Genomic DNA, 24,058 nt, shown 5'->3' with positions numbered 1-24,058 from the left:
ACGAACATAGTACGGAACATGATGATAGGAATGGCGCAGAAGCTAAGCCTCTGAAACAAGCTTGTGGTAAACCGTAAGCAGAACAAGAGAGGAGAGAAGATGTTTGGGCCATGTATGGAAGTAATAGTAGCAAGAAATTGAGGAAATTGAAGGCTCTTTTATAAGTGGAAGAGCACGGAGCACAATGTGACACAGTAAGGTGCTTTACCAAAACAATTGGCTGGTAGAGCCTTTCCTTTCTTTTCTCTCCTTGGGAGCGTAGGTGTTGAATGGGAACGCCGAGTTTCATACTTGGAAGCAAGAATCTTCCTCTGGTCCATAGTTCATTGGCGAGATATCCTATTAAGATTGACCACAAGTAACTTGTGTTCATTGAGCCCATATGTGGTGACGAGCGCTCCAGTATAAAATGATTGGATGTAGGCTCCGCAAGGCTGTAATGTCTCATGTACTTGAGAAGGCGATACGCTGCTGAAGACCATCAAATCCCGAGGCGCAGCAGCATCATCGGCCGCTAACATATCTTGTCTGGCTTTCGAAGCGCTGGTACATGCAATGTGCAATTGGATAGCATTTGGCAAGAGCAGCATTTTTGGTCAATGCTTCATAACGATTTCGAGGGATACCCTGCTACATTTATAAATCATGCATGATCATGGTGTTCAAGACTGATGTTGTTGCAAACAGGGGAAAGGAGAAAAGTTTGAAGTGGTTTAATTTTTGACTTATCTGAATTAACTACGGAGTAGGTTAGTCAACTACTCCGTAGTTAACTAGTTAATTAACTAATGAATTTGTGGCCATGTTTTTTACAAGCTAGTACTTGTACAAGAACCTTTCAATTCTTTGTATTTGTGTATATTATATATGTAAGGGGAAGTAGATGGCCCTGAGTGTCCTCGCCAAGTTCAGCCCTACCGCCAGCAGGTCTTTCAATGTGTCTTGTTTAATGTGCTATCGTGTAGCGAAGAATGTTAGAGAACAAGCATTTGCATAGCAGCTAGCTAGTTGAATGCTTGATGCTGTAGTATAGAGAGTGATATGTAAGTAGATTCAATCTGTATAGATTTGTAGCTAGCTAATTTCACAGTATATCAAAAATAGAAGACTGAATCACTGACTGCTTGGATCCTGGAAGGAGGCAAGCAATTCCAGGATCCAAGCGATTGACCTAGATCTCACACTAAGATGTCACCTTCTGTTGTGTTCTGTGAAGCTTTGGCGATCAAGTGGTTATTTGTAGCTACTCTGTAGTTTGTAACAATATACTATACAGTGTATAAATTTAAACAATAATTTTTATAGTTTTTAACTGTATAGATAATAATAATAACTAGTTAAGTAACTAATTAGTTAGGAATAAAACTGATTATAGTTGAGATGAGAGGACTTGAGAAATGAGGAGATTTGGACTGGCCATTGTTCTGAAACTAGAAATTACATTTTTATAGTAATTTGGTTGCGGATTGTGTACTCCGTACTTTTGATACAGTTATCATTACTAGTGTGGTAAACCTCTGTATTGGTTGACAATGCTCAAAAATCCCAACCAGCACAACAATTTCCGTCTATATCCCTCAAAACCCTTTCATAGTTGGATTTAACACAAGGACGTTGGCGGGGGGCTGGGTCGTACTATGAATAATAGATTTCAAAATTTGGTCCTGGCCCAGTGGCAGCAATACACTCAACGCCAGGCGAGCATCCAGTTCGTGAATCGTGAATCGTGAATCGAAAATTCAGGTACCGTATTAAAGACGAAAAATAAGTTGAAGTGCGGAGTCTCGCAGGCGGCTCGTAGTAGATCTCACCATAGCTTGTACCCAATAACAAGTCGGACATAGATAATCAAGATATTGAGCCTCGGTGCTGACATCTCGTATTAAAGAGCAAAAGGAAAGAAGAAACGCGGGAACGAAGGAGAATGGGATACCAAGGACTGATTCGGAGAACTGATATATTTGGAGCCGGAGAGCTGGGATCTCGTATTGCCCTCTTTCATATGAACCAAAAGTGCGTTTACGGACGTCGGTGAAAGCGAATGTTCAGATCGGAATGGAGAACGTAGTTACGTCCCAAAGGCCATCGGCAACACCCAATAACGGGTTATCAGCGCCCACCACACAAGATAAATTCGTCAATATCAGAGGGTGCCCCTCGGAAATTGTTCCAAAACCGCTCCACCGCACGTTGAGCTATTGGGGAATCGCGAAATCGGTCCCGGAAATAGTTGAAGAGTGCAAACTCGTCGCGACTCAATATATACGTATCAGGCTGTGATTGTAATTTCCGCCAAAGCTCACCGATAGCTGTTTCAAGGATAGCGCTCACCCTGGGATCTATCTGGCCATCTTCGCTGTTTCTGGCTGACTCTAACGCTCGTCGAACTGCTTCACGGTTTGGAATATTAGGGCTGTTTGCCATTGTGACTTTGAGTGGAATCTGGCTCATCGATTTTGCTTTCATCAGAAGCAGGATGGGGTTCCCCCGTGCTTTTGTACCATCCCAGCTGGTTGCTATTTTCAATCTCGGAGATGAGGCTCATGAAATTTGCGCCGGCGATGACGCTGACTCCTCTCACATTGATTATTCGGACAAGGAGAGTAATTTATGTGGCAGCGAGTGTGAGGGAGCCTGTTAGGCATCAAGGCGGCCCCCTTTCTGCTGACGGTACGGAGTAACTACTTTACCATAAAGATAACCGGCGACCACTATTTGCAAACGGTTATTTTGGGCTTATAGTTGGTTGACGTTCCCTGCTCCTGGCCTTGTGCCCCGCTCCTCCATTCTAGAGGGTGAGTTAGCCCAATAGAAATATCTGAGAGCACACAGATGTGAATTGGTATTGCGCTGCCAATTCAAAATAACCATGTGGCGGGCCGGTGGGGCATTTGATGGCGCCCCTGCATCATGGCTTTTTGGATGAACGAAATACCTGGATCAGTTTTCACCGCCCACAGTTCGAGTCAGGCGTTGTTCAGTAGCTTGACAGGTAAATGCGTGTACCGACTGGGATAGCCATCCCTGAACGCAAGCCTGCCCATGACCCCATCGAAAGCTGGGTAGATTTACAGACGCGGCAAATACATCAGTAACGTGACACTAACCCAAAAAAGGAGGAAATTCTCACGTCCGTTTGGATGTGAATAGCGGAAAGAAGTGCAGGATAAAGGAGTTGGTCCTCCCTTGACAACGCCGTCGGCGAAGATCACCTCCTGCTAAAAGACGCCAGAACGATGAGATCGTGCACGAGTCGCGCAGGGAGACCCATAGAGCATCCGTCCGCACAATTTTCCGAATGTTTGGATCCACAAAAAGCTGTGTATCCACTGGGCTATCATTCCCGGTCATGAGCCTAAAATAGTTTCATGCAAAGCGGAAGCAATCTGCACGAAACGATGCTGGGCACCATCAAGACGAGCTGAGGGGCCATTTGCATCCAGGTTGTCTCCAGCGCGGCTCTCATCAAAATAAAACAACACTCAATCCTGATTAAATTGGATTTCTTCACATACCTGGTTACTCATAGTCCTGACATATAACAAATCGCCATGCCAGGAGAAGAGACGCTGCCCGAATTCTATGGAATGGAAAAGTGAGAGTGGAGTTGAGCCAGCAAGCGTCGGACCGCGTCTCACTCATGAATTCAGTTCAGATAGGTCGCGGTTACCTCCACGGCATGTCATCCCCTATTAGACGTGCAGCTGAACATATTAGCTGTTTTTTTGATGAAGCACTTGCCACAGGAACGCTGCCATATTTCGCCTAACGTCTTCGAATCCCAGTTCAATATACCAAACAAACGACGCGTTATCGCACGGACCAACGGATATCAACTGAACACCGCTCCAGTAATGTTTGCTGAACATACAATGACCCAGCGTAGGGGGAAATTCCTGTCATTCCTCCTCAGCGTGTTGAGCAGAGACAACAAGGGCGAGCGCGAATTCCAAAGGGTTGCCTTCACGTTTATGACGACATGAATGTCAGCCCAATCCGCTTCGAAGGATGAAAGAAAACATGACAGCTACCTTCATGTTAGTTTGGATGGTAGTCTAAGATACTGGGCTCTAAGTCGGGCGATAGCGGCATCTGGCGTAGAGCGTTATGCCCCTTCCTTGAAGAGAACATTAACTATCGTTCCAAACCAACACCGAATCATTATTGAGAGTCAGATTGATTTTGTTCCGACTCGTGGCACCACAACCTCGCATGACAGATTTGTAATGCGGAAGGGTTTTGAAAACCTAAACACCGGGAGCGATGCTGCATTGCTGCGTGGAGATTTGCGGGATAAACTCTATCTTTTCGCGATAACGCTCCTGGTTCCGTGTGTTGTTGACTCAGCGTCACAACATTGAGATCGGCTTGTGTTTCGCCGCTGTTTCCTTTTCTCTTATCCAGAGGGTTGGTTTCTTCTTACACCGTTCTTAATACGGGAGCGGCATTCGGTTTCTTCCAGATAACCCCGATGCCTTCTAAAGCATAAAGTGTCCACGTAAGAGCCACCGTGTTGACGGCTGCAGACGAGCTGTTAGAGCACCACGATGACGTCTTTAGTGGAAACTTTACCATCCACGTTAAGATCCTTGGACCTCGGACAAGTCTATACATGTCGGGTCATTTAAAGTCAACATTGGAGATCATGAAGCCACATTGACACGCCAACGGAAGGCTTGAGTCTGTTCCATCCTAGGAAATCATTGTGGCTAGTCGGAATCAAGCCCATAGATTACTCATTGTCTCTGGCAAAGGAATCGGAAACCATTCAACAAAAACGACCTGCAAAGTAATAATAGTTGCCTATGTTTGATTTTGAGATGGAGACCGGATTATAAAGTGACAACAAAGACCATGGGTCCTATTTACGAATCCTTTCCGGCGACCTCTCTCCACGATACGGGAAACATCCTAACCCTACCACCAATGCATTCTCAGCTTCGGAATTGACAACTCCTTGTACAGGGAATTCGAAAGGCATGTGGTGGGACCCGGCCGGAGAGGACACCTTGCTACCAAATTCACCGAGTCTCTACTTATTTGGAAGCTGGTCGTGGTGCCATCATCTGCGCAATATAGGAAGTTTGATAGGCAGGTAGTATAGTTACCATTTTATGGCGCTAGACGCTCGTGCGTGCAGAGTATAGTTAATCATGCATGTTGCGACTTACCATTTATCTAGATCGTAGGGTCCTTAGCATCTCAACTATCCGCCGGTGGTCACTCGCGCCTAGATTTTATATATAGGTGGATATGTAGATACTTGATCTGCAAACATCATTTCTGGATGGTCAACGAGTTGGTTTGCAACCCCAACGCCAATGCACAAAGTACATTACATGGCCTCATTGTGTGGAACTAGTGGGTTGATGGCGCGTGTTGGGGCTCTCCTGCTCAGGAATTGTGCCTGAAAATAGCTCTGGTGCAGATCGAGGACCCAGATTATCGGGCTGGCCGGGGAGGCGCCAAACAACCATGTCGTTGCGTCCTTACTCCAGACGGTGCACAGTTCAACAAGACCTTGTCCGGCGAGCATGGGCTTTCCGGGGGAGTCGGTTATAGCCTATGAGAACAAGGCGCCCAGAGCACACGTCAGTCACGTGGCAACACGTGTATGCCCGCGCGGGGCCCTTGACTCTACAGGAGAGATGTCTAATTAAAGCCGACAAGAATAGCAAGGTGCTCCGTACTCGATATTGAAAACATACGTAGGTCTTGAGTCCTCGAAGTTTGGTAGTTAGTGGCTTGCGGCGCACTTGTCTCCGTACTGAAGATCCAGTGAGCCGGGAAGGCTCGATGTGGTCACGGGCAACTTAGCAACTTAACTAACTTGCTACTCCCGGGCGCACAAGCTATTACTTAGTTGGTTAACCAGCCAGCCAATTGCGGAGTACCAGCTAATCGATAAGGACGAGGGGCGGCTGAGGAAAACCATCGACTCCGACCACAAGACGAAAAGGTCCAGGCACCTGTTGTTAATAGCGTTTGAGACAGCGTCACCCTCTTTGTTGTGTGCATCGTTCTTTTTGGCTCCTTTTGTTTTTTGAAATGGTTTACTACTTCACATCTAACGTTGTTGAGCCGGCCGCGTTCATTTATGTCGGCAGGGACAAGGAGGAAAGTATGCAAATCTCAACGATTTTCTTCTAATTGGCTTTACTTTGCTGATATGAGTGCCCTAGATGAGGACTTGATAAAATATGGACTGGAGAGTGATGTATGGTAAGCTGGTCAAGGACGATTCTCCTCCCATTTTTTATGAGCCCTGTTCAAACTGACTCGCCAGGGTTCGTACACCCCGCATTCCCAACAATCCGCCATTCTCGGATGTGCGTTGTTTCCTGACAGACTCCTAGTTCCATGTCGACAATCTGTCGAGTGCACATGTCTACCTTCGCCTTAATGAAGGCCAAAGTTGGGAAAATATCCCCCAGGACTTGCTCGAAGATTGCGCGCAACTCACAAAGGCCAACTCTATTGAAGGTGTGACGATACCGAAAATCTCCAAGGCTGCAGTGTCTATTTTCTAATAACGACAATCTCATGAGAGGACAGGAAACAAAAAGGATAATGTAACGATCATATATACGCCATGGTCAAATCTATTAAAGACGGCTTCGATGGCGACCGGCCAGGTCTCTTTCCACAACCCGAAGCTGACCCGGAAAATATTTGTCCCTGCACGCCAGAATCCAATCGTAAACCGACTAAATAAGACTAAAATTGAGAAGTTTCCCGATCTCAGAGCTGAAAAGGAAGAATATCTTTCGAAAATTAGGAGAGAAGAGCGAAAGCGAAGAGAGGAGAAACGTGCCACTGAGAAGAGAGAACGCAAAGAGAGGGAAGAGCTGAAGTGGCAAAAGGAACATGCCTACGATGACCTAATGAACGAAGAGAACGTTCAGCAAAGCAGCAACCAGAATCGTGACGAAAGCTATCTGGATGATTTTATGTGATAGGGGCTATACCAGCAAATTATTTTCCTTGTGGCTTTTCTCAACCGCCTCATCCTCGTGCAATGTCGGAGGAGCGAAAGTTGAATAGCCGCATTTCGAAATGGATGTATGCAAGAGCACCGGCAGTTTTTCAATCTAGAGCCCTCTACTCTAGGGCTACAGAATGCATAGATATACCCAACATCCCAACCTATCTCCTTTCTTATTTCTTCGCTATGTATACCCCTCTCGTCTTCCTTGAAAGGAGCTATACCTGGATTGCTGCATGGGCTGATCCTCTTGCCACACAGCCAATCCAATATATGGATGCTACCTAAAGCCGAAATGATAATCGAGCAATCAGGATCACGAGTATACTGCTTAGTTTCATGCAATATCTGTGCATGCTGTTGAGGCTGGGGGCCTACTGGGGATGTGCTAGAGGAGTAGATCGGGGAGAGCACACGGTTTTGATATATGTTGCTTTCTCAATAAATGGTGCCCACAAAAGCTGGAAGGTCTCTTGTAAATGGGATAGATTCTTTGGTGAGAACATATTGATCTCGGCTGCAATTTTTAATGTCACCCTCTGGGATTTTTAATGCCTATAAAGGTGGTTATCGCTGTGTGCCTCGACCTTTTGAGCCTAGCTTGCATCTTTATTTATATATTTTATACATTATGCCTGCATATTCAGAATTGGATCGCTGCTGTAGTGGTGTGAGCTGACTGTTAACGCTGACGGGCGATGCATAATATTTGGCTTGAATAAGCTTGAGACAAAGGAGAGCCGACGGAGAACAGGTCTTGGGTAATGAAGCGGTAAAAGGCGAGCTTTCCAGGCTGCACAAGCATGCTGTCTCAACTCATGCGCTGCGAATTGCTTTTCTCAAATCTTGCAAATCTCAAGAGTCTAGTTGGATGTAATGATCGAGCAGACGGGAAGAGTGGAGAGACATCTGAACTAGGTAAGGGGTGTATAGATATAGATTATACCGTCATCAAGTGGCGCCTTGGGAACAGGAATGTTCGAACTCGAAGGTGCTAAAACCCCGGGTAATCCGTCAGCTCCCCCCCCTCGTAGGGGGGTCAGGCTATCGGGACAGTAACTTCATGCACCAAGGCACTGGAACGGCATAAGGCACATCACATTTAAGACGCATGTGTTCTTGATGATAGCGAATATCCGCTATTTGGCGCCAAATGCCTTATGATCAAAGTCATAGCTACAGGGGCATTCTCGCCATTTTAGTTACGTGGTGTCGCAATCCGCCGAGCCGGAAAATGCCATGGTTGGGGAGACCTGCGGTAAGCTGGGCTCCAAGGCTGGCTGAATGAGTCTGGACAAGGCACGGGTTACGCAATAGTTGGATACCAAAACCCATGTGCCTGAAGCGCACGAGTCCGCAGCACGGATCCCCGGTCAGCCGTGTATGATTCGGGTCGGGAAGATCTTTGTTCCTCCGCAACTTTGGTTGGCTAGGTTTAACTACTAAGTTACGTACTATGTATGCTGTTGAAGACTATGAGAATACGTCCTCGACAGCGGCTCCACCCTAGCCATTTCGTTCTTCCTCCAGAATTCCAATAATAAGCCGACATTCTCGTTATTTGCCTAATGGATGCAATTATCGTCGTCCCGATACACAAGAAATTTCGCTAAACAGAATGCCGACAGACACGGTTTCTACCCCTCCTCAAGGTTGGTTTGCGCTTCATCGCTACAGAGCGTCCCAAGACTAATCTAACTCGCTTCTTCGGGGCAAAAAAGCCACGGGAAGGTCTAAGAAAAACAAGAAGAAAAAAGGCCCTGGGAAATCGAATGTTAACGGAGAAGATGATCGCAAGTTTCAAGTGTCTCATCAGAGCGCTGCGGCGAAGTCCGATGAGGCCTTCGAGTCCACGACGAAGGTAGCTCCATTGACAATAGCACTGATTTTACGGTGATGTGGTTCTAATTCTAATCCAATTGCATATCTAGACGCCTGCTGAGGATCTAGCAAATGGTTCACAGCGCGAGGACACGGAAAGTCAGTTGGAGAAGACGGACGATGAAGAAGAAAACCAGCCCACAAAGGAGGTTCTACCACCCACAAGAAATGACGAAACATGTTCGGAAAATTCTTTCAAGCAGCAGATGCCATCAGGTATCGAATCAGATACACGGTTTGAAGCTCTCGTACGAGATCGCGACTCACTCCGAGCGGAGGTTTCAGAGATGCGAAGGACTCTCGAGCAGATACAGTCAAAACATGATCAAGAGATGGAAACCCTTCAGAATAAACTGCAAGCGACACACAATGAGAAGAATAACGCGGAAACGCAATTTCGAAATCTTCTGGGCAAGGTCAACACCATCAAGTCCCAGCTAGGAGAAAGGCTGAAAGCCGACGCTGTATGTCTCGCTCAGAGATCTCAATGTCAATATGCCCGCTAATCCTTCGAGCAGGAAGAGTTAAGCCAGGCAAGAAGCAAAATTGAAGAACTAGAGGGCCAAAACGAAACACTTAAGTCCGAAGTTGAAGCTAAATCAGCGCAGATTGAGTCGTTGGAGAAGGAGGGTGAGCAGAGATCTAAAGAACTTTCAAGCCTGAGAAATAGAACGAACCTTTCTCAGCAGAATTGGTTGAAAGAAAGGGAAGAATTGCTAGAACAGGAGTCGTATCTACGTGCAGAATTCGAAGAGGCCAAACAGGCCATGCATAACTGGGAGATTCTTGCTATGGAGGAACGATCCGTTCGAGAGGGGCTTGGGGATAAGGTGGTAGACTTGGAAGAACAGCTAAATGCTCTCAAAATTGACTATGAGAGAGTATCGAAGGAAAGCAGGGATCAGGAAAATACGATCGAGGGCCTTCAGAAAGCTCTACAGGAGATCCAGAGAGGTGAGCGCTCCCATACAGAGATTGGGCTTAAGAAGCATCCTGCGTACTAATATTCCGGTGTAGCTCGAAAGCAAGAGTTGCGCGAGCTGGTCGAAAGCTCTGATCTCCAAGCTGAAGATCTCCGGAAGAAGGTTCAAACTGCTGAAAAATCAGCTGCCCAGGCCACTGCGGAGCTGGAAAAAACAAAAATGGAGTTAGAAAGAGCGCTGCCCTTTGAGAAGGAAGTGAAGGAGAAGAACCTCCTGATAGGAAAGCTTCGGCATGAGGCAGTCACGTTGAATGAGCATCTTACAAAGGCTTTACGTTTCCTTAAGAAAGGGCGGCCTGAGGACAATGTGGATAGGTGTGTCGTAAACGATTGTAAGAGCATCGCGATAACTTCTAACCCGTGGGATAGGAATCTTGTGACAAACCATTTCCTTCATTTCCTCGCACTTGATAGGTCAGACCCGAAGAAATTTCAGGTCCTACAACTTATAGCTGCACTTCTGGGGTGGACGGATGGTCAGTCGACTTCCTCTTTTGTTTGTCAAAATTTATACTGACATACGTAGAACAACGTGAGCAAGCTGGCCTTGCTCGGCCCGGAAGCACTGCATCGCTTAGCCTTCGAGTCCCTGGCGCCTCACTCGTGCAGCGGACCCCCAGCTCTCCTGCACTTGCAACGGATTATTTCTCCGAATCCACCCCTTCCCGTAAGGAATCGCTGGCAGAATTATGGTCAAGCTTCCTAGAGCAAGAGGCCCAGACTGGAAAGGAACAAAAGGATTCCAAAGCTGAAGGTGAATGATGATGCTTGATGACTTGTGCTGGCTTACGCTTTCATTGTCGGAGTTTCTTTTGCAACATTCTGTATTTTATATATCCATGAGAGAACAGGGTATCTCGGCTAGCAATAGATACATGAAAAAAAAGGCCAGACCTGTGGAAATTCAAAGTGTTGCGCCAAAATTGCCATTGTCCACGATCCAATCTCTCACACTCTTGTAAGCTATGTCAAAATCATCATTGACTACGATTTTGTCATGAGCTCCCGGCTGCTTGGCATATTCTAGCTCATTGCTTGCTTGCGCCAACCGTTTACTGAGGCTATCTTCCGTCTCTGTTCCGCGGCCACGGAGTCTGCGCTCTAGTTCTTCGATAGATGGAGGGGCGAGGAATAGGAACCGGGCATTAAGGTCGGTCTTTTTGACTTGCTTGACTCCCTATTGTTCTCGACTCATTAGCCAAAACACTGCTTTCGGCTAGTGCGCTGTTTGAATCCCAAGCCCAAAGAGCCAAGAGAAGGAAGTAAAATCATACCTCCATTTCAATATCCAATATACAAACCCTCCCTTTTTCACTAATATTTTTCACCGCCATGGTGCTCGTTCCATAGTAATTGCCACCGAATTGAGCATATTCGATAAAGCCGCCTTCGTCAACAAGATTTAAAAAGGCTTCCTTGCTTGTAAAGTAGTATTCGCGACCATCGACTTCGCCAGCACGAGGGCCTCGAGTGGTATCTATGTGCCCGATTAGCTGCTGCTCCCCTGTCTCTTTAGAGCCGGAAATACAGGCGGTGTTGCCCATAAGCTTCAAGCTGGTGCTAGTTATACTCACGAGATACCGAGAAGCTGAACTTATCAGGAAACTCGGCAAAGAGCCGCTTAAGGATCGTGGACTTGCCCGTCCCTGATGGCCCGGAAATCACCACAGGGCGAAACTTGCGCACTGCAATGCGGCAGGGCACGAACATGGCGGTTAGCCCAGGTAGCGAACAGAATTCGCAGAGGACCTACCTGTAGCGGCCATTTTTAAAAATCGATACCGCTCACAGGAGCCAAGGCTTCGTAGTAGCAAAGTCTGTCGAGCAGCGGGGAGCGAAAAAAGAAACGAACCTGGGGCGTGAGTTGGGACCATGGTACAGCCCTCAAGGGGGGTTTGTTCTTGGCAACGTTCCTTCTGGGGTTGAAAGTTCACACTGGGGAACAGATGAACTACGCGAACTGCCAAGGATGCCCAATTTAAGAGCTATTCCAGATGAAGATACCGATGACAATCTTATTCGCCATCTTTTCTACGGAGTACTCCATATGGATTCTCATGGACATAGGCCAGACCTTGATTTATCTCAGGAAGGTCCTCTAGTGAATCTTTTGGAGTTGGATACTGTTTTCATTTACGATGGAAGCCACCAAAAAAAAAAAAAAAAAATTTGAAGACAAAATGGGTCTGGAGGAGTTATAGATTAAACAAAATATCAAGTCCGAACTTAGCAAAGTAAGAAGACATGCTTCTGTGGACGACCTGCAATCTCGAATCTATCCCTGTAAGCGATGCGAACAAGCAGTGGAGAAAAAAAAAATACTAATTCACTGATTAGAAAAGGAAACCATAACAACTGCAATAGGATATCTGGAAAAGGTAGCACTAGCTTGCTCGCAGGAACGAAATTGCTTGTATTGTATTCGCATATCCGGCCAATGCAGATCGAGTGGCTCGACATGACCTAGCCAGCAAGAAGTTGGAGGTGTTCACCTCAGTAGCCATTCATCGTCATTCTTTGCGAATTGCGGCTTAGCTCCCTGTCCGCCGAAGGGCTTATGGGTCGACTGCCATGGCCGGTAGCACTGCTTTCTTTCAATGCAAGCAGCTGCTTAGCGCGGAAAGTTTCGTAGTGAATCTGGCTTGTGGTCTCAATTAAGTCTTGAAGGTGGGTTCGTGTAAGGAAATTGCGGAGGTAGACAAATTCGCAATGGCTCTCGTCTTCGACATTGATTACACCCCAACGGTTCTGGCGACCACGAACTTGTTTGCCGTTAACAATGATTGACTTCTCACTTCCAACAACGGCGAATGGAATTATGTCCTGCATACCGTGTAAGTATGGTGGCTAGAAATGCGATGAGATACCCCGAGACAACGATGACTCACTTTAATCTGGGCATTGACAGCCCGTTCTTCATCATCCAGCTCATCATTGTCGTATGGATACATTTTGAGGTTGTGGAAGGCAAACTCCTCCTTGATTCTTTCCTTGAACGCAGAACGCTCCTCCAGAGTCAGGGAATCGGACTTGGCGATCACCGGCACAACATTAACAACATCGGAAAGTTTCTTGAGGACAACGATGTCAATAGGTTTCAGGCTGCAGGCTCTAGTTAGCATATGTTGAGCTCCTATTCCTCAACTGATACTCTACGTACGCATGTCCGGAAGGCTGGATGAAGAAGAGACAGCAATGGATTCGAGTGTCCTGAATATAGCGCTCTCTCTGTGCAGTAAGTTCCTTTCGGAGGAATGCGGAGTGTTGGTCTTTGATGTACTTGACGATCGGATCCCAGCTATAGAGAGCCGAAGAGTCAGTACTGTGCCCATGTTCCTGTTCACCACATACACGAACCAGCGATCATTATTAACTTGGTCACCGTAGCCGGGAGTATCAACGATATTCAATCGCAAGCGGACACCATTTTCCTCAATAACTGGTTTGGTGTTAGCCTGGGTAAATGACCTTTACGAGATATGGGACGTACTGTGTGAGACGGTTTGGATTTCCGTCGTGGAACGCACAGGCTCATCTGGTGTCAAACGGCCCTTGGAATCAATTAAGTGCGAAGCAAAAATGGTATTGATTAGAGTGGATTTGCCGAGCCCGGTTTGACCTGAAGGAGGGCCGAGTTGGTCAGAATGCGATAAACCCTCAGGATGATACCTCGGGGGCACGAACCAACACACATGACGTTGAACTGAAAGCCACGCTTCAGCAGCTTCCGCTCGATCTGCGAAGTGATGCTGTCGAAACCGACATGGCTTCGAGGATAAACCGTATTATTGGCTTGCTGTTGGGCAGACTGGGGAGTCGGGGATGCCATTTCGACTGCTCTCCGCGTTGGTTTCAGCAAGCAAAGTGAATCGATGGAGAAAATCGTCTAGATCTGTTCGACAGCCGATTCAAGGGTCAGATCGAGTGAAGGAAGGGATCGGGCTGGCCAACTGAACGGTGGGAGTGGTAGTGAGTCTTCTCTTGACGAACAAGAAACCCCTTAAATTTCTCAGTCCTGCCGATGGACAGCTTGGTTCGGTTTGCTGCGTGAAGGCCAATCGTGGATCAGGGGCTCAAAGAACAACATTAGCCCGCTTCCGGTTTAGCGCTGTTTCCCAAAGCTCCACGAAATTGGGCCAATCAGGGTCCTTTGCGCTCGGTTTCTTCACGAACCCAAATCGGCTGCTTATATAATGATCTTGAGTTTTGCAGCATCTCGCTCCCCAAAAGGCTTTGAAGCGGAAGGCGATGCCAATCTGTTGCTCTCTGCCGGAGATATATACAGCATTCGCGGCGCGTCTACCAGGTTGCTCGAAATGGCTGCGATAAGACCGATTTGGGCTTCGCCCTTGCCCCATCTCTTCATACGAGCTATCCCGTCCCTCTCAGTCTTCCAATCTTCAACATCGAGCCGACTGCTGCAATATCTCCCACGCTCTTTTGCCCTATCCTCCAAGACCATTGCCCCGGGTGCCATAGTGCTAGGCCTTCCTTCCATCCTCTCTGGACTTTGGGAATCTATCCTCCGTGCGGTTCCCAAGAAGAAAACCTCTCATATGAAGAAAAGACACCGACAAATGGCTGGCAAGGCTCTAAAAGATGTGAAAAACATGACCAATTGCCCCGGCTGCGGCCAGCCAAAGAGAGCACATCTACTGTGTCCTACATGTGTTAGCGGTACGTTTATAGTTATTATCTGCGGTTTTGATCCCAAAGAGAAATCGACTGACAATTCCGTCTCCAGAGGTCAAGCAACGTTGGCGAGAAGAGGAAAAACCGGCAATATCAGCCTGACCTTTAGCTATGTTTGGATTTTGCGGAGCCGTTAAAGACCTTGGATGTATAAAACAATTAAAGGGGGCATGGCATGCGAATTGGCGTTTAAGCGGGTGTTTGCACTATTGATTCCTTGATGATTCATCAGTTGTATATTAGTTTGTATGACAAAATCAATTCTAGATTCCTTTTTTGCAATATAAAATATATCTATACTATCTTGTTTTTTGTTTGCTGGTGAAGAACTCTTCTGCATCACATGGTTTGCTCATGCTTTTATGAAGCCTGAGCTTTTGGAGTGATTGTTGCGGCCTTAATTTTATCAATCAACCGTACACAACACTTTCAACACATAGCATAGTCATCACTCCATATTAAAACTTTGAACGCCAGGAGAACAAATTGGATGTGTTAGAATACGGGGATATCATTGTGCAGATATGGTAAGAAATCCTAGAGGGACGTTTTTGAGGTGCAAGACAACTTCTAACACGAAGACAGTCGAAGCAATATCTAACATTGCACACTATTGACAATGGTGCTGAACCACAAAGACCCCAGAAAGGGCCTCATGCTTACTGAGAATTACAAATAGCCCATCCTGTCGATATATTTTCTTTGGCAGTCACACCGACCCAGATTCTATCAGCCTCAGGCTCATCATCCCTCAATGTTCATTCAACCACAGAGGCAGAGTTTCCGATTGCCCAATCAATGACAAAAGCTCACAAAATTGGTTGCCACCACATAGTAGCAACTCAGGATGGATTAAGGGCAGCCAGTGCGGGTTTCAGCGGTGAAGTCAAACTGTGGGCATATGAAAATGGGATGTGGAGCGAGGATACAAACTGTACGTGTGAAGTCCCTTTGAATGTTGACTGCCTGCCATGCGAGAAATGCTCTCTGCTCATAGCATAACTACAAAGATACTGGAAAAATCTGCAATGTCTGGGCCATAATTCTGTCTAGTGATGGGCATTATCTCGCTGGAACTACCCATGACGGCCACATCAAAGTTTGGGACCTTCAGAATGGCGCTCACCAGATCCATGACTTTGAGACGAAAGGAAGTTTCGGCATGTGTATAGATATTGTATGCGCTGACAATATTTTTCGATGGCGAAAATCTGACAATATCTTCCCAGTCACCCGATGGACGATTTACGGCTTCTGGCCATCAAAGTGGAAGCGTTTATATTTTTGATAATAGCACTGGCCGGATGCCTTATTCTCTATCAGGTCCGTACCATTATCGTAGTGCGCCCCGACTGTTGCTAACTAATTGTCCGTAGGCCTTGTTGAGCCGGTTCGGGCTGTGGCCTTTTCGCCGGGAGGGAAATTGCTGGCCGCTGCTGGAGATTCAAGGGTGATTATGCTCTACGAAACATCGTCGGGCGAGCAGGTGGCAAACTTTAGCGGACATTCGGCATGGATTATGTCTCTAGACTGGAGTCACACCGGGGAATATCTTCTCAGTGGGTAAGTATTTTAAGGAATATCTGGGATTTTTTTTTCTCAGGCCGAATGCCTCTGACACTTTAGGTAGATCGTTTGACGGAAAGGTAAAAGTATGGTCAATTGAGCGGAAAGCTTGCGTTGCGACTCTTTCGGAGTCTGACAAGGCGCTGTGGTGTGTCAAATGGCTACCAAAAATGGGAAAAGCAGAAGGTTTCGCGACAGCTGGTGCAAATCGAAGCATTGCATTCTATCGTGAGGCTACGGGGGGTTGAAGAGAGCCAGCGCTCAGTCTCTGAATCACACTCAAGCTTGGGAAATAGCGGATTTGTAGTTCATCATCATGATGTTAGAATGAGGGGTATCTCTAATGCTCAAAGAAAAATATATCAAACAATGGCATAACCCGGTGTTTCGTTCACTTCATTGTTGCCACGAATAATTTTCGCATCCGTTTAAGGAAGGCCCCAAAATCCCTGTCTTCGTTGACAATGTCAAGTTCACGTTCGATGACTGTCCTCTCCAACTTGGGCCGGCAATGGAATACCTCGTAATCCCGGGAGGCGGTCCCAAGCTCAAACCAGGCCTCTCTCTCCCAGTCCTTTTCCAACAAATGAGTATATACAATCTTTAGCCGATCATCCCTCCCTGCACCTTCGATCCTTAAGCATAGATAGTCCTGCCAAAATTCTAGCTCGGGAGTGTTCAGGCGTGATTGGGCTTCAAGCTGTCTCGCGTGCGCTCTCTGCGCTTCCAGTCTCTGATTGATGGCCTTTTGTGTCTCTTCAATCTGCTGTTTTAATCGGTCTCGCGTTGCCTGGCGGGCGTCACGTTCTTGAGTTACTGTCGCAATCGCCTCATGCATCTCTGCCGCTTCCACAGCCTCTTTTTGCAATGTTTGCGCGTGGGTTTGTGCCTTTAAATTAAATATTTCAATATCTTTTTGCTTCATACGTCGGTCCTCTGTAACTATTCATTAGAATCTGGTGGAAAGGGGAACCGGTTGCCGTCATGCAATCAGTTTTAAGGAATAGTACCTTGGAGCTCTGCAAGATTCACCCGAAATTGATTTTTCTCCTCTAAAACTTGCTTCCTTCCTCTCTCAATAAACGCGTCAAATCTTGCGGTAAACTGTGCCATCCGCGCACGTAAATCGTCGAATCCAAAATTGAGAACTGGAAGTTGGTCGGCCATGGATGGCGCATCTGCCGATGTCAGAGGTGGGCGCATGCCCGACACTGACATCGAGGGATCAAATGTTGAGGCCATGATATATCGCTAATTTATCAATCCCCCAAAAAATGTATGTATGTATGTATGTATGCTCCGTGGTGATTTGCCCTTTGATCAATGGGAACGAACTTCGCTGGTGTTTTTCCAGGTGTCAAGAATATTGGTTGCGCAGCAACATCCGGTCTAGCCCCAAGGTTACTTCGATCTGGCTTACGGAGTACGGAGTACGGAGTACTGAAACCCCAAATAGGTTGGCGCAAACTGAATATGGCGCTAAACTCAAAATAAGCTTGGCCCTTTCGCCGAACAAGACGAATTTCTGCATGGAGCTCTCTTTCGAGCTCTCAGGCCAGCACTATGACCATGCCGCTACTTTTCAATCCATAGCTCCTCACAAACGATTGCTATCTAAATCATTGACACGCGTAGTGTGTGCATGTTGATTTTCTCCGCAATGAATACCAGTTTTCTTCAAGTTTTCTTGCTGCGTACCACGCCTCGATCCAAACCAGATGGATGACCACTGTCGTCGAACTACCCTGCAGTATGGGCACCTTGGAACACCATTCTACCTTCCAGGGACGCAAAATTGGGAGTTTACGCGTGTTCCTAAGCGAAGTTGGTATAATCATTACTAATGTTGAATAGCAACACGCTGATGTATCGCTAGGTCCGGCCTTTACTGCTTTGAGGGAAACTTTTGTCACCTCCCTTGAACCCGATTCCACTTTCTCGAGTCCTACAACTCAGCATGAAGCTTCTCGAGTTGCAAGAAAGGAACATTCATTGTTGAAAGCATATCCGGAATTGGCCCCAAGCTTGGGGTTAGTGAACTCTCACGACAGGTCCTCCCAAGTCATCACTGCAACTGTGACGAATTTTGACCCCTTGGTTTCTACGCGTTTGGCATTTGGAAGAGCGGTCAACGAGAATCATGCCGGTAGTCAGTCAGTTCCGATAGTAGTAACTGCTTCTGGTGATCCAGCAACATCCATTGCCGTTATCCCCCTCGATCTCAAAACTAAGGGTACGCTAGCCGGTTCGAAGCAAATGCCCTCTAGTCCGAACCTCGCATACAGCGATGGCGCATGGTGGAAATGTCCTGGAGGCCCAGTGCAGCAAATTTGTTTCGCAGAATCTATTGATGAAGAAAACACGTATTTCGCGGCGAGATTTTCCCAGAGCACTATGATATTTCGCCCTTTGCGCCATAGAATGCCATTACTCTCATCCTTTGGAGTGAGAGGTTTTATGCTGGAGCCGCACTCGAAGACCCATCTCAATGCAAATCCATTGGTTGATATACCGATTTCGTTAACTGGTGGCCAGCCGCATGCCGATGTTACTTTTAATCCATGGTACCAACGGCAGGTCGCGATTATTGATCGTTGTGGGAAATGGAGCGTTTGGGATATACGTGGCAAGCACCAGCTTCAAGCTGATTGGATTGCTGATCGAGGTCCCTGTGGATCTCTGTCGCGCGCGTCTGGGTTAGGAATTTCTGAACCCACAAAGGAAGATCATTTTGATGGCTGGGCTGCAGTCATTTGGGTTGGTGATGTGCATCAATTACTGGTCTGTAACCGTCGCAATCTGGCCCTATGCAGACTTAGCATGCAGCCGCCTGAACAGCACCTCATATCCCTTGGGTTACAGCGACCTTCTGAGTGGATTTTGGATATTTCTAGAAGCAAACATAATCCTTCCCACTTTTTTGTTCTTACCACAACCAAAGTCCTGTGGTTGAATGTTCTTCCAGTTGAAGCATCCCCGGATGGCCATGGTGTATCCACATTGCTGAGTTGGAAGCATTTCCGGGATACAGAAGACACAAGCCTCCGCCTCGCACAGGTGCTGGTACAGAACGGTACAATCTCTCTCTGACTTTCCCTCATTTTCTATGATTGCATATCTAATGAATTGTAGCATTATATATAATTATATTTTCTCATTTTAACGACTTGACTGAAGCCTTTCGGTTCTCGCTCTCGGCGGAAGGATCGTCAATTCCACTATCCATATCCGATCCATTCCTTCTCTCTACCCCTTGGCCCACGAATGGAGCCGAACATCCAGAAGATAGGCAGAAGAGTTTCTGCTTTTCGTCCATGCTATTTGAAGAAATTGATGCCCCCCCGGGTTTCAGCGACGAAGATAGCGGAAGTCCAACACTAATTAAATTTATTGGCCAACGTGCAGATCTTGCAATAGTTGAAGGGTTATATTCCATGGCTCTACCCTTCGAATCTCCAGAAGCAAGTTATCCGCGCCTTAACTCTATTCTGCCTCAAAGAAGACGCAAGTTGGCTAGCTTGGCTCGGGTTGACGACTTTGACTTTGTAGTAGATGATGTGGATGAACCAGTAATCCAGCTAGAGATTGGGATGAAGCAGAACAACAGCCTCCACCGATCGTTCCGCCGAGATTTTCAGCCACACCAACGGACTGAGCAATGGACATCTCTGCATGTCCGAGTGATTACTAGTGCTAGCCAACCAGTTCCACGACAGGATGAGATCGAGATTCAAATACAAGGATTTGACGATTGGATTCGCCTGGCTACCAGCAGACTCCAAGACCAAATAGCTCATGATTCAATGCCTGCGGTATCTCAGACACTGTTAGTGATTGTATTTCTCTGTGCCTTGGTATGTGGTGCTAATGAGTTTGCTAGACTTGAAGCACTCGGTGTCCCACCGGCTCTAGATGCGATTGATAGTAACGCAAGGAACTTTGCACGATTTATTCAGACCATGTCCAGTCCAGTACTAGAGCCCCGCCACCGTCGTTGGTTATCAGGGTTGCCGTTGCCATTTTCCGCTACATCACGGCTACCTGTTTTCACTCCAACGCAGCAAAATGATATGTCCCTTGCAGCACTGTATGACTCCCTTGTCTACGATTGGCTTTCTCCGCTGTCAGAACATGTTCCCAATCGGGTTCGGATGTCAAAAGAAAGAATGATTCGATGCATGGTTGCAGAGATAATGTTTTCGAGAATCAGCCTTGTGCAAATGATGCCAGAAACGAGAGAGTCCACCAGTCTTGAGGACCAGGTAATGACCTCGTCAGGACCAGCCAATGAGCCGCCGTTTAAAGGGGGACGGCGTGGTGCATCACATGACGGTATATTACCAAGTCAAGGTGCAAGCTTTACACCCATGCTTTACCAATCTCATGAGCCGACAGCGCGAGCATCTCTCGCTTTGCACCGTTATACTACCGTAAATCCCCAACCTGACCCCTTAAAGCGTGTCATGACAACATTATCCCATTGGAAAGTCGGCACTGATCCGGCGGATTACGACTGGCAGAAAACAGTTCACGCGATTCAAGATGAACAGTCGCTGTCCGGGGACCATCCAACCGTCCAGAGACGTCGTAGGCGTGAAGAGCGCAAACGACGCCAGCTGGAAAAAGCTCAAAAGCAGGCGTCATTAACGCCGTCAACACCGAAATTAGTTGACGGCGGGAGAATGTGGGGAAGCCAACCAGACAGGGCCATTCGTATGTCTCCGGTCGAGCCCGAGCTCTGGAGCAGCCAAATCAAAGAAGAAAATATACCCCTGACACAGGTAGAAAGAGGAGTATTTGGTAGCAGAGAAGTGGCGCGAAAGAAGATGGGTAAGGAAAGGAGAAAAAGGCGAGCAGCCGGATTTTGATATTTCGAGCTTTTTTGGGAATATGCATGTATGAGCCAACACACTGATATGTTTGTATCTTTTTACACACCATGTCAACTAAATACAGACACCGGAGAGAGTGTCATTGTAAAAATACCAAAGGCAGACATATTTCAACCTGCATTCTCTAGTGAGATATCTAAGCAGCACCAAAACACAGCTGATTCCGGGTCTCAATCCTGGCGCCCCCAAGACTATTTAAAGGGTAATCTAAACCGAAATTCTTGCTCGATATTCGAACCCGATATGAACTCCATGTCGATAAAACGCCAATAAAGATGTATGCAATCACTAGCATGGCTGTCACGCACCTCCATTACGAACTAGCGAGAAAGAAAAGTGACCCTCGTTCGTTCGTGGTTGTGCATTTGCAAGAAGGGGTGTTGATGGTGTATTTACACCTACTATTTGCCTTTTTTTTTGAGGTGGAATTCTCCCTGTCAAGGAGAAGAGGTTGGTCTCAGGCCTCAGATTTAGCTTCTGACTTCAGGTTTCATCGGTGGCCGAAAATATCGATTATATCGTCAATGTCTTCATCATCTTCCCCATCCTCTAGCTCCTCCTCCTGATCATTCGCGGGGTCTTCGTCTTCGTAATCGTCTTGTTCTTCGTCATCATCTTTTTCCTCCTCGCTGTCATACTCTCTGCTTCCCAAAAAGCCTAGCGTCGCTCTTTTAAGCGCAGAGACGGGCCAGAAACTACCTCTTTCATCATTTTCGCTGTCTGAATGTATCACCTCGGGTTGCGAAATCGTTGTCCATATTGATCCTCGTCGTCGACTAAGGCCAAAATAGTTACTAACAGTCGGGGATACGGATCGTGCATTATAGCTCTGCGGCAATGCAGGAATCGCCCGGCTTCCTGATCCCATTATCGAGCCTAGAGCGTCCGATGACCCATCTGCTGTCGGTATCGATCGAGCTATGGTTCTATTTTCAACAGATAAGTCGTTTGGTATTCTAGGTATAGATATCAGTATGCCGCTACCCTGTCGGGAGACAGGCTCATCGTTTTGGTCGTTATTTGTGGAAAACAATCGAATTTGGGACGTATTGTAGGAATCGCATCTAGCATCGTTAGCGAGTTCCAAACAAATGGAGGTAAATTCCAGCATACGTATCGCATTTCAGACCCAGCCAGTGGTATTGCACGACGCTCTTTGCATGGCAATCGTTGCAATTTATGACAGCTTTGGTATTTCTAAACTCTGCAGGCATCGGCTGGCTCCCTATCGTGCGGTCGAGATTTCTAAAATGGGCTTCCATGTTCGCGACAGTTTTGTTACAGATTGGACAACGGTATGATGTCTTGGAGTATTTATCAAAGCATTTTTGGTGAATGCTATGCCCGCATTTCATGAATATGACTGGGTCAGGGGAGGTGAACATGTATTCGCCGCATATAGGACAGTCGCATTGGGTAGCGCGCTCAATGCATCGATGGCTGGTTTCGATCTTAATGGGTAAACATACACTACATGTCTATGGCACTGTCAGCGATTGTCACGATCATTCTCTTTATAGCGTACTAGCTCATTGGATACCTTGCAGTGGAAAAAATCTTTCCCAAGTCCTTCCCCGCGACGACAGATCCCGCAGTCGTGGCAGTGGTATATACTCTTCGAAGCATCGTTGTCCCAAAGTTTGCAAATTCCGCAATAATAACAGGCGGCTTGGGTGCCACACGATTTACACCACTGGTTAGCTTGTTGAGGTGTTTGGCACATCATGCATAGCATATTCTCTGTCTTTCGTCGAATGAGGGTATGATCCTCGATATCATCATGACAGAACCTGCATGTATACCACTTTTTGCATGTAAAGCATTGGAGTTTGACATTTCTCTTGTAATGCTTGCATCCCAATATCTGTTGTGCTTCCTCATCCAGCAAATCTCCTGCTGCCAAGGCAGAAAGAACAAAGTCGTCATGATCGTAGGGTTGGGCTAATGTTGCGGTACCGGGATAATATGTCGGGGTAAGGTCATCCATCGAGAGATAATAAGGATTACCAGAAGTATAAGAGGCGATTGAGGAAGTGGAAGCTGGGGTAAGGGTAAGCTGGTCAGACGAGTGTTTACTCCGCGGCGATAACGGAGTCCAAGGCCTATCATGAGGTTGAATAGTAGCTCCACGCTGCAGCGTGGGCTGGGGAGATCCAGAAACCCCGAGCGAGGAACGGTAGCTCTCGGTCATGATCGCATGTATTTGCTGGGCCTTTTCGGCGTTGGATGCACCGCCTTCTCGAATCGCGTGGATACGTTGTCTGAGGATGCGCATGCCGTCGTCGGCAGGGAGAGACTGGCCATTGTCAATCCAACGTTCGTTTTCAACGGTCAGGCCTAGATTGCCATCTCCAATGAGGTCATCACCATCGGTCGCGATTCGGCTCTGCAGCAACGTAGTCATGGCGGAGCTTTCGTCCCACGACGCCCCGGCCAGCATTGACCGGGGCTCATCGTTCTGCTGCAATGCATGATAAATGCCGCTTCTCGTACTATTTGATAGTATTCCCGATTGTCGCCGGCTTAGGTACCTATCATGGCTTCTAGACGATTGGAGCGATTCGGAACTGGAGGAAGGCCAAGGCAGTGATAGTTCAAATTGGGGAAACGGCAATCCCGATTCTGTGGCCCGCACGGAAACCGACTCCAGGTCGTTTACGTTTTCTGGTGCATCATGGTTGTTATTCTCGTTTCGAGGCTGGATAACTTCAGGGCTGGCGTCCCGCGACTTGGATTCGGCCTGGTTCGAGGGCAAGGATTGCATGTCGAGCGGTCAGCGAGAGAAGTCCCGAAGATATTCATTGATCAATCAGGCAGGAGATCACTGGAAATAGCAATGAGATTATTTCGTCTCATGCTTTTCAGTGTTGGAACAAACATAAGTGTCTGTATGAGGGCTTGACTGTGGGGGTTCATAATGGATTTGGGTGTTTCTCAGTCAGCCCACGCCTGATGTTACTCCACGAAGTGACATCTCGACATAACAAGCATTCATTTATACGAAAATGGTTTACAAAGACACATTCACGTGAAGTAAGTTTGTATAGATATTACTGAAAA

The 24,058-nt window shown here is 47.0% G+C and overlaps 10 protein-coding genes across 10 annotated transcripts; 5 read left to right on the top strand and 5 right to left on the bottom strand.

The window, feature by feature from the left end:
* Positions 1-1,399: 1,399 nt before the first annotated feature.
* Positions 1,400-2,969, bottom strand: CIMG_07201 (uncharacterized protein). Its single transcript, XM_001243304.2, has one exon. The coding sequence runs from the start codon at positions 2,464-2,466 to the stop codon at positions 2,110-2,112; it is 357 nt and encodes a 118-aa protein (XP_001243305.2). The 5' UTR covers positions 2,467-2,969; the 3' UTR covers positions 1,400-2,109.
* Positions 2,970-6,048: 3,079 nt separating this feature from the next.
* CIMG_07199 (uncharacterized protein) lies at positions 6,049-7,563 on the top strand (the record flags this gene model as incomplete). The annotated part of the gene is made up of 5 exons (XM_001243302.2): positions 6,049-6,121; positions 6,183-6,222; positions 6,287-6,329; positions 6,357-6,483; positions 6,556-7,563. The coding sequence occupies 5 exons, from the start codon at positions 6,049-6,051 to the stop codon at positions 6,954-6,956; spliced, it is 684 nt and encodes a 227-aa protein (XP_001243303.2). The 3' UTR covers positions 6,957-7,563.
* Positions 7,564-8,603: 1,040 nt separating this feature from the next.
* On the top strand, positions 8,604-10,739 carry CIMG_11917 (golgi matrix protein; the record flags this gene model as incomplete). The annotated part of the gene is made up of 7 exons (XM_001243301.2): positions 8,604-8,637; positions 8,707-8,846; positions 8,917-9,330; positions 9,385-9,820; positions 9,884-10,163; positions 10,218-10,324; positions 10,375-10,739. 7 exons carry the CDS (start codon positions 8,604-8,606, stop codon positions 10,608-10,610), a joined length of 1,647 nt encoding a protein of 548 aa, XP_001243302.2. The 3' UTR covers positions 10,611-10,739.
* CIMG_07197 (guanylate kinase) lies at positions 10,656-11,558 on the bottom strand (the record flags this gene model as incomplete). Its single annotated transcript, XM_001243300.2, has 3 exons — positions 10,656-11,025; positions 11,123-11,325; positions 11,423-11,558. The coding sequence occupies 3 exons, from the start codon at positions 11,556-11,558 to the stop codon at positions 10,753-10,755; spliced, it is 612 nt and encodes a 203-aa protein (XP_001243301.1). The 3' UTR covers positions 10,656-10,752.
* Positions 11,559-12,016: 458 nt separating this feature from the next.
* CIMG_07196 (septin 3) lies at positions 12,017-13,871 on the bottom strand. The gene is made up of 6 exons (XM_001243299.2): positions 13,533-13,871; positions 13,339-13,467; positions 13,206-13,287; positions 13,009-13,146; positions 12,737-12,950; positions 12,017-12,671 (listed from the first exon to the last, which is right to left on the bottom strand). Exons 1-6 carry the CDS (start codon positions 13,675-13,677, stop codon positions 12,342-12,344), a joined length of 1,038 nt encoding a protein of 345 aa, XP_001243300.2. The 5' UTR covers positions 13,678-13,871; the 3' UTR covers positions 12,017-12,341.
* A 293-nt stretch (positions 13,872-14,164) lies between these two features.
* On the top strand, positions 14,165-14,642 carry CIMG_11916 (ribosomal protein L32; the record flags this gene model as incomplete). The annotated part of the gene is made up of 2 exons (XM_012358734.1): positions 14,165-14,525; positions 14,593-14,642. 2 exons carry the CDS (start codon positions 14,165-14,167, stop codon positions 14,640-14,642), a joined length of 411 nt encoding a protein of 136 aa, XP_012214157.1.
* A 215-nt stretch (positions 14,643-14,857) lies between these two features.
* Positions 14,858-16,500, top strand: CIMG_11915 (WD repeat protein). Its single transcript, XM_012358733.1, has 7 exons — positions 14,858-15,067; positions 15,126-15,162; positions 15,220-15,474; positions 15,551-15,717; positions 15,770-15,863; positions 15,917-16,103; positions 16,171-16,500. The coding sequence occupies exons 1-7, from the start codon at positions 15,065-15,067 to the stop codon at positions 16,352-16,354; spliced, it is 927 nt and encodes a 308-aa protein (XP_012214156.1). The 5' UTR covers positions 14,858-15,064; the 3' UTR covers positions 16,355-16,500.
* Positions 16,498-17,348, bottom strand: CIMG_07194 (uncharacterized protein; the record flags this gene model as incomplete). Its single annotated transcript, XM_001243297.1, has 2 exons — positions 16,498-17,042; positions 17,117-17,348. The coding sequence occupies 2 exons, from the start codon at positions 17,346-17,348 to the stop codon at positions 16,498-16,500; spliced, it is 777 nt and encodes a 258-aa protein (XP_001243298.1).
* Positions 17,349-17,668: 320 nt separating this feature from the next.
* Positions 17,669-22,065, top strand: CIMG_11914 (RNA polymerase I-specific transcription initiation factor RRN6). Its single transcript, XM_012358732.1, has 4 exons — positions 17,669-17,930; positions 17,983-19,179; positions 19,239-19,932; positions 19,987-22,065. The coding sequence occupies exons 1-4, from the start codon at positions 17,825-17,827 to the stop codon at positions 20,972-20,974; spliced, it is 2,985 nt and encodes a 994-aa protein (XP_012214155.1). The 5' UTR covers positions 17,669-17,824; the 3' UTR covers positions 20,975-22,065.
* Positions 20,166-23,887, bottom strand: CIMG_07191 (CHY zinc finger domain-containing protein). Its single transcript, XM_001243294.2, has 3 exons — positions 22,539-23,887; positions 22,112-22,476; positions 20,166-22,062 (listed from the first exon to the last, which is right to left on the bottom strand). The coding sequence occupies exons 1-3, from the start codon at positions 23,760-23,762 to the stop codon at positions 21,489-21,491; spliced, it is 2,163 nt and encodes a 720-aa protein (XP_001243295.2). The 5' UTR covers positions 23,763-23,887; the 3' UTR covers positions 20,166-21,488.
* Positions 23,888-24,058: the final 171 nt, after the last annotated feature.

Source organism: Coccidioides immitis, assembly GCF_000149335.2.
Source record: "Coccidioides immitis RS genomic scaffold supercont3.2, whole genome shotgun sequence".
Taxonomy (NCBI): domain Eukaryota; kingdom Fungi; phylum Ascomycota; class Eurotiomycetes; order Onygenales; family Onygenaceae; genus Coccidioides; species Coccidioides immitis.
Note: the sequence above shows the minus strand (reverse complement) of the source record. Positions and strands in the feature narration are given on the sequence as shown.

Excerpts from the sequence above, each read along its gene's own strand:
- CIMG_07201 (XM_001243304.2), bottom strand. The coding sequence starts at position 2,466 with ATGAAAGCAAAATCGATGAGCCAGATTCCACTCAAAGTCACAATGGCA.
- CIMG_07196 (XM_001243299.2), bottom strand. The coding sequence starts at position 13,677 with ATGGCATCCCCGACTCCCCAGTCTGCCCAACAGCAAGCCAATAATACG. Across the intron at positions 13,288-13,338 it reads AATCCAAACCGTCTCACACA|TTATTGAGGAAAATGGTGTC; the intron begins GTACGTCCCATA and ends ACACCAAACCAG. Across the intron at positions 12,672-12,736 it reads CTGTCAATGCCCAGATTAAA|GACATAATTCCATTCGCCGT; the intron begins GTGAGTCATCGT and ends CACGGTATGCAG.
- CIMG_11915 (XM_012358733.1), top strand. Across the intron at positions 15,163-15,219 it reads ATTGCACACTATTGACAATG|CCCATCCTGTCGATATATTT; the intron begins GTGCTGAACCAC and ends AATTACAAATAG. Across the intron at positions 15,718-15,769 it reads TCGGCATGTGTATAGATATT|TCACCCGATGGACGATTTAC; the intron begins GTATGCGCTGAC and ends ATATCTTCCCAG.
- CIMG_11914 (XM_012358732.1), top strand. The coding sequence starts at position 17,825 with ATGGATGACCACTGTCGTCGAACTACCCTGCAGTATGGGCACCTTGGA. Across the intron at positions 17,931-17,982 it reads TACGCGTGTTCCTAAGCGAA|GTCCGGCCTTTACTGCTTTG; the intron begins GTTGGTATAATC and ends ATGTATCGCTAG. Across the intron at positions 19,180-19,238 it reads ACAGGTGCTGGTACAGAACG|CATTATATATAATTATATTT; the intron begins GTACAATCTCTC and ends AATGAATTGTAG.
- CIMG_07191 (XM_001243294.2), bottom strand. The coding sequence starts at position 23,762 with ATGCAATCCTTGCCCTCGAACCAGGCCGAATCCAAGTCGCGGGACGCC. Across the intron at positions 22,477-22,538 it reads AAGATTTTTTCCACTGCAAG|ACATGTAGTGTATGTTTACC; the intron begins GTATCCAATGAG and ends ACAGTGCCATAG. Across the intron at positions 22,063-22,111 it reads CTGGGTCTGAAATGCGATAC|ATGCGATTCCTACAATACGT; the intron begins GTATGCTGGAAT and ends TAACGATGCTAG.